This window comes from Camellia sinensis, chromosome 8 (assembly GCF_055761805.1).
Source record: "Camellia sinensis isolate YWXY chromosome 8, ASM5576180v1, whole genome shotgun sequence".
Classification (NCBI taxonomy): domain Eukaryota; kingdom Viridiplantae; phylum Streptophyta; class Magnoliopsida; order Ericales; family Theaceae; genus Camellia; species Camellia sinensis.
In genome coordinates, this window is record NC_138968.1 from 191,784,244 (window position 1) to 191,791,834 (window position 7,591).

A 7,591-nucleotide genomic window follows, 5' to 3' on the forward strand; every position below is an offset into this window, starting at 1 on the left:
TAATGGTTATTGAAGACATATCAAACTCAGGCAAACTAAGCCGATGTTATCCCTTGATCCACTTGTTGAAATTTGTAGCAATTTACAAGTTGGAATCAAGCTGATTCCTTATCTTCACTTGTTGAAATTTGTAGCAATTTACAAGTTGAAGTTAAGCCGATATAATTCCTTGATCCACTTGTTGAAATTTGTAGCAATTTACAAGTTGGAATCAAGCTGATTCCTTATCTTCACTTGTTGAAATTTGTAGCAATTTATAAGTTGAAGTTAAGCCGATGTTATTCCTTGATCCACTTGTTAAAATTTGTAGCAATTTACAAGTTGGAATCAAGCTGATTCCTTATCTTCACTTGTTGAAATTTGTAGCAATTTACAAGTTGAAGCTAAGCCGATGTTATTCCTTGATCCACTTGTTAAAATTTGTAGCAATTTACAAGTTGGAATCAAGCTGATTCCTTATCTTCACTTGTTGAAATTTGTAGCAATTTACAAGTTGAAGCTAAGCCGATGTTATTCCTTGATCCACTTGTTGAAATTTGTAGCAATTTACAAGTTGGAATCAAGCTGATTCCCTACCTTCACTTGTTGAAATTTGTAGCAATTTACAAGTCGAAGATAGGCCGAGGTTATTGCGTAAGTTCTCATAGCAATATATGGGTTGTCTGAACCCTAGAGAAGATGCTTAACACTTGTTGAAAGTTGTAGCCATTTACAAGGTTATGTTAAGCCGACGTATGATCACCCGCTGAGGTATACAGGAAATTAACGGGTCGATGCAAAGGTTAAGTATATTATTTAAACACTTGTTGAAATTTGTAGCAATTTACAAGTAGGGTAGAACGAAATCATTGTTTAAATACTTATTGAAAACTTAAAAGATGGCAAAAGTATACATTGAGTAGTATATGTTTAGTTCTTGACAGAATTTATACAAGGTTTGCAGGTCAGTATCTCGCCGAAGTAAAAGCCTTGCAGTTATACCCAGGGTATGTAGCCCCGAGAAGATTGCACAAGGAAAGCATGCAAAAATTTCTAAGTATAGAACTATGCAAAAGCAAGCAACAGAACATCACAAGATCAAAAATATCCATTGCAAGAACAGTTGCAATTACATACTGAAAAAGGCACATTGGCCATAAGAAGGAATGTACATTGTTCAGGAATTAAAAGAAAAAACAAAGACCAAAATCCAGAAAAGAAAGAAGGGAAAATCAAGACTCTGGAACATCAGCAGCAGCAGAAACTGGAACCTCGGATGATTCAGCTGGAATATCCTCGGCCACCTTCTCCGCTCGTATTTCGGCATCTATCTCTGCTAAAGTTGTGTCAAGACTTCTATCAGTCAGAAGAAGGTCAGATGATGGACACCCCTGAACAGGTTCCCTGGGCACTTCCTCAGCCTCATCACCCACTTCATCTTGAGTTAAGTCTAAAATTTGCTCAGCTGGAAAGGACTTGGCCTCAGTAGCGCCCCTGGGTTTTCTCACCAAGGCTTCACCTTCATCTTTCTCTTCGTCTTCACCCTCAGCTTCTACCTCGGTCTCTGATTCATCCTCAGCTTGACTTGGAGGAAGAAATGGTAGAAGATTAGCATCAACTTGGCGCAATGGTGAGTCAGCAGGGAGATCAAGCTTCTTTATCAGAGACATCCAACCAAGGGAAAATCCCCTGTTGCATGCCTGCCTGACTTGAAGTTTGTATTCTTCTGCAACGTCGGCCATGCCTTGAGCATAGGCCTTTTCATCGGCCTCCTTGACTTCGGCCTCCTTGGTGGCCAGAGCTTGTTGAAGTTCTTTTTGCGCTTGGACCTTCTGAGCCTCGGCCTCCCTTTTCTCGGCTTCAGCTACTTTTTTAACGGCCTCAGCAGCTTCGGCCTTTTCAAGAGCTAAGGTTTGGTTCTTCGTTGCAGCCTCGGCTTGATCTTCTAGTTTTTTCATTTTTACTTCAAGGGCCCTTAATTCTCTCTTCATTGAAGTTGCTTCCCTCTTCATATCAACCAATCTTTGACGATTCTCAAAGGATTGCATTGAAAATGAATGGGCATGTTGGATAGCCTGAATGAAAACAAGAGTATCAGAAAGTGTTCTCAGAAAGAAACATAAGGAAAAAACACAAAAACAAATAGAAATACTTACTTGGGCAGAGTGTTGGAGCATCAGAGCGTAATTTTCATACTCACTGAACTTGGCATTTCGCTCCAAATCATTCGGTAGAAGAAGAGCGGTACTAAGGGCGACAGCAACGTTGATATCATCAGTACTTTCACTAGCCATGATAGGCCTGTCCTCTAGAGATAGATCAGGGGCCCATGGGACGTCGGGCTTCTTTGAAGCCGAGGTCGTCGCAGACGATGACCTTGGCCTCTTTGTTTGTGTAGATCCTGAGGGTTGGCCCTCAGCAGACCTTTTGGTTGAAGTAGAGGTCGATTTTTTGCTTTCAGCTAGCTTCAAAATCGGCAAAGCATCCTCAGCATCGGCATCTGTAACCTTGGCCTTAGGCTGAGCCTTTTTTACCCTCTTCGGTTTGGGTGGAAGCATTGATTGCGTTGCTGCGGCTTCGGCGTCAGCTGGAATGTCGGCAAGAAGATCTTGGACGACAGGCCTCGGACGAACCATTTCGGCAGTCTTTACTAGCCTTCGTCGGCGTTTACGTTCAGGAATTGGTATTAAGAAGGGGGCCGAAGTTGATGGAAGATCGGCTGGGTCAGATGTGGACTCTTGATCTGTCCGAGATGTAGAAGCAGTTAAGGTTGTGGCTGTTGGTGGAGAGAGACTCTTCTTCCTTTTTCGAGGGACGTCGGGTAAAATGGATCTGTGTGTGGGGACAAAGTTTAATAATACTGGGGCTTTTCGTTTAAGGATTGGAAGACCAAGAAGTGTTCTCAGATCTGGTCCTGGGAAGAAGGATTGACGAAAATTTTTCGGTGGTTGATGAAGATCTGCAAAGAATCAGACGTCAGAAACAACAAAAGTATTTAGGTGTTGAATGAAAACAACTAAGTGTTGACTCAGGGCTCTTACTCTTGCCCTCTGTAAGTGTTCGAGGAAGAGGGTAAAGGTGGACATCTTCATCTGGGCCAAATTCCCAATTTCCAGAGGCAATAAGATAGTCATCTCCAGCCCCCTTGTTGGAGTCTGGAAGGTCGGCTATAATCTTGTACTGAGTGGATCTCGGCTTAAGGTAATATACAAAACCCCTATCCTTCAGATCAAGAGGGCACATGGTATAACAATATTGAAGGTCGGCGAGGGTGATTCTGAGGTTTTCTTGCCTAGCTAAGGCTATAATACCATTAATTATCCTATAGGAATTGATAGTAAGTTGCATGGGGTTTAGCTTATAGAAATAGAGAACTTGACGAAAAAGGGGATCGAGTGGAAGCCGAAGTCCACATTCGATAAAAGCAACTACTGGAAAAGGCATTGTATGGTCTGTAGGCACGATAGTGTCATTATCCCCAGCCAGCTTAAGATGAACGTCGGCTGGGATAGAGAATTCTTGCCTAAAGTATTCAAGACTTGTTGGGGTATTTACCCTGTGCCTCCACATACCCATTGTGTCGGCCTAAATTAAGAGGAATATGTTTCAGAAGACGGGCGTTTTTCAGGTTTCCCTAAAGATTAAGGGTTTTACAGACAAATCCCAAACCTACGAACTATTAAGATAAAGATCGAGGGCACAGATCTGGGGCAGATACAAAAAAGAGAAAACAAAAACGAGGTTTCAGATTCAAGAACAGAGGTATAATTTTCAGAAACAATAGAGGTACAGGAAAAAATCAAGAACAGCGGCGAAAAGAATGATGGAAAAGCATAGAGGTTCAAAATATAGCCACAAAATTCAAGATACAAATAGATCCCAGACCTCGAGTAAGATCAGCAATGGCAACAGACTGGCAATAGCGCATAAAGAGAATGAAAGAAATTAAAGGAAGGGGACTTACCAGGGGAAGTGAAGCCAAGGCAATACTCGTTGAATCCAGAAACCAGTTGCGATAGCAAAAAAGGCTTTGCAAGAAATACGGGACTAAGAACAGTTCCAGAGAAGAAATTGAAGCAATGGCAGATTTGAAGAGGAAGAACGAGCTTTCGGAAGAGAAAGAGTAAAGAAGATGAAAAGAAAAAGTGAAGAAAAGATAGAGGCAAAAGAAGTTTTGTCAAAAATTTGAAACGGCGGCAAAAATAGGGCAATTATTGCGCCTAGGGTAACGCACGCGTCAGACGGCGCAGACGAACGAACAGACAGCTTCCAGGCGCGTCACTAACACGCTCAAACAAAGACGAAACACGTGGAAGGAACAGTTAGACATGAATGACAGCTCATGTGCATAGGGGAGTACGACCGAAGCCACGTTCTCCGAAGAGAACACGTCGGCTGAAAGAAGATAATCTTGGCAAAAGCAGTCTTATTGAGCCATTATTCAGAAAGGAAGTGACAAAAAATTCGGAATAGATTCCATCACCTCAGAATGCCGAGGTAATAGAACCTAGGGGGCAGTTGTGGGGACATATTTTTTGAATACCAACACGTGGCATGGTGACGCCGACGTGTCAGCCGAGGTGCCACGTGCCCTGGTAGTTAAGCCGAGGTAATCTCAGAGAAGCCGAGGTCATCTCCGAAGATGTCGGAGTCCGAAGATAAGGGACAAGAGTCCTAAGGCAAAGAGGGGACTTAGTTAAGATAAGGATAAAGCTCTTAGGGAGTTTATCTCTATCTCTTAAAGAGTCCAGAGTAAGCACTAAGATTGGAGTTCATAGAAGTCATACTTCTAGTTGGACTTGGATTGAGTACATTATAAAAGAAAGGCACCCCCGTGGGTCTAAGGTATGTAATTCATACTTTGAGTATTCAGTTTAATACTTGATTATCCTTGAGAATCATACTGACTTGATCGTCGGAGTACCCCCGGGTGGAAGAACCACCGCCGGAGCTTTTCTTTTCTGTTACAGGTTGCTGGAGCCATCTATTCTGCCGGTGCTTAGCTGCTGATCACTAAACGGGCAGTGTGGTCAGATTTTTACCCACACAGCTTCCTTCCGGCAACCTCTCGAACCATTTTAAGCCCAGCTCGCCCAAGCTTGACGGGAAGATTAGGCACATAAGGGCGTCATTTCGCCTGTGTCCGGCCATGACCTGTCGGAAGTGGCTTACATGCATATAAGGATCGATTTTTCCGTCACAGAGCATGAACTTTGGCTAGTGGAACCCTGCCGGAAGTAGTGTTGCTTCTATCTCTAGGGAGAAAGGGGTGGCGCTCAGCCTTGCCAAGTCTGTGTCTAAAAGGAGAGGTGCAGCCAGGTGGAGTGAAGGCATTCCGACCTCTTCACTGGCGTGAACCCCATAGGATAGCCGTTGGAATGCCGGCACCCTCTGAGCTTTCCACTGGCGAGCCCGTTCCTTCAAGACTGCCCGCAAATCCTCTGAATGAGCAGAATAAGAATACCTCGACGTCGTCGTCGGACGTGAGGGTCGGTAGGTACTATCTTGTGCGCTGGATTTCTCTTCGTGCGGGTCGGAATCTCCAACCTTGTAACTTCTGGTGATTGAGATGGACGGAGTACGCCGCTGGCTCTGACTGCTTGAACGGCGTGGTTGGGTGCGCTCACTGTGGTCGCCCACTCCAGCTACACCCTTTCCTTTGACATGCAGCTTAAGATCCTCCATCTCCACCGCCATTCTTCGGATGACGGCGTCTTGATCCCTAAGCTTGTGTTCCAGACGTCTGGCATGTGATTCTCTCCGCCGCCGATGACCGTCTGGACTCCGTGAATGACCATAACTTCTTCCGCTCTTATCTCGCGCATCTCTTGAATGTTCTCCTGGAGAAGTCTCCAGGTCCGCCATCGGAGGAACGATGGTGGGATGCCCTTCTCTCTGTCTGCCTGACTCCGGGGTAATTCCGTCGATGGCAGCCAATGGAATCTCGTCGTTGTTCGCCATGGACGGCGATCAGATGAGCCTGGAAGACAAGGTTTTGTCTGTCAACTTCCCACAGACGGCGCCAAGTGTACGGGGAGCAAATATTCAGGCAAGCCCGTATTCCTTTCTTCCAAGCTCCGTTTCTGTCCGATCACCTGCGTGCACAACAGCAGTGAGCTACCCGGCGGTGTGTGGCCAGAAAATCCCTCCGACGACCAAGTTAGCACACACTCAGGGATAGAAAGAGAGAGAGAGAGAAGAGTTGACTGTAAGTGTTTCTCTTATCGAATGTTCATCTGTCAAGCATGGGGGGACGCAGACTCACTTTTATACCTTCTGCGCCCCAGATCCACTCCCATTAGTCTCTCGACACATGGTGCAGCTATCCCATCTGTCAGCACAAATCTTGCACCACCTAACCAAACTGCTAACCCACTATACTGGGAGCTCGGCAGCCGGGATGCTACTCCACGGCTGTCAACGGCCACGCTGTGCAACTAGCCTGAGCGCTCCGCTCGCTGTGCTTAATGAGGACCGAGCTCGGTTGCATCCCGGCATAACCGAGCTCATGTCGGTTTGCCATCGGCCTTCCTGCCGGGCTAACTCGTGAGCTGTGGAATAACCACGCCTTGCTTGGCGTCGGACATCTCACTTGACCAGCGTCTAAAGCATGAAGCCAAGTAGCTCGGTCCAGCTACGTCTTGCCTTAACCGAGCAAATCCTTTCTGATTGGGTCGCGCTACCTCGACCCAATCTTGTTCGGCCAAAATCTGTTCGGCCATTACCTCGGCCCAATCCTGATCATAAAATCTCCCTCTCACTTTTCATAATAGAATATTTTTTAACATTTTTTTTTATAAAAGTGAATGCCCTTTAATTTAAATGAAACATTTCGTGGCTTTTTAAAAAAAAAAAAATTAAATACCCTTTTTCAAATATATATATATATATATATAATGACATTTTCCTTACACCATGTAGTTTAATTATAATTGAAAATAAAGGGTATTTACAATTTTTTTTTGAAAAAAATTTACAAAATGTCATTCAAAAATAAAATTCCTTTGTTGATTAATATTATGGAATTTTTATATTTGTTATAATTTTTAGATTTATTTTTCTTACACCATATAATTTAAATATGATTGAAATTTAAAAATTAAAAAAATCACAAAATGTTATTTACAAAAATAAAATTCAATTTTATAATTATAAAAATGTTTTAAAAATTTCCATTATGAAAAGTATATAAAAATAGAGGCAATTAAAGAAGAGGGTAATTTGGTCTCTAACAATACAACATTTATAACTTATTCTCAATTTTCTATGATAATGGTATTGGTTAAGGTGAGCTAATGCATCCTTAACAACAAAAACCCTAATTAGAAATTGAATAAAACAATTAGTATATCAATTAACGTATTAATAGATGATGTGATATAATTTTAGAAGTTTTGGGTCTTTGTAGTTGGTATAATGGGTGAGATTCATAATTTTGAAGGGACAATATTATAGCATATAATGGGTGAGATTCATACCAATTACTGCGTGTAGCATCACTGTTATAAATTAGTTGTATACAAATTTCAAAGTCATTGAAACACACAATAAATGTATTCAATTAATGGGTGACTAAAAATAGAAACTTATTAAGAGAGAATAACATGCAAGT

General features: G+C 42.8%; 1 protein-coding gene across 1 annotated transcript; it reads right to left on the bottom strand.

The window, feature by feature from the left end:
• Positions 1-1,108: 1,108 nt before the first annotated feature.
• LOC145798371 (uncharacterized) lies at positions 1,109-3,609 on the bottom strand. Its single transcript, XM_082885900.1, has 4 exons — positions 3,021-3,609; positions 2,136-2,938; positions 1,219-2,054; positions 1,109-1,115 (listed from the first exon to the last, which is right to left on the bottom strand). Exons 1-4 carry the CDS (start codon positions 3,553-3,555, stop codon positions 1,109-1,111), a joined length of 2,181 nt encoding a protein of 726 aa, XP_082742026.1. The 5' UTR covers positions 3,556-3,609.
• Between the last annotated feature and the right edge of the window lie 3,982 nt (positions 3,610-7,591).

Excerpts from the sequence above, each read along its gene's own strand:
- LOC145798371 (XM_082885900.1), bottom strand. The coding sequence starts at position 3,555 with ATGGGTATGTGGAGGCACAGGGTAAATACCCCAACAAGTCTTGAATAC. Across the intron at positions 2,939-3,020 it reads AACACTTACAGAGGGCAAGA|ATCTTCATCAACCACCGAAA; the intron begins GTAAGAGCCCTG and ends GATTCTTTGCAG. Across the intron at positions 2,055-2,135 it reads TGCTCCAACACTCTGCCCAA|GCTATCCAACATGCCCATTC; the intron begins GTAAGTATTTCT and ends GTTTTCATTCAG.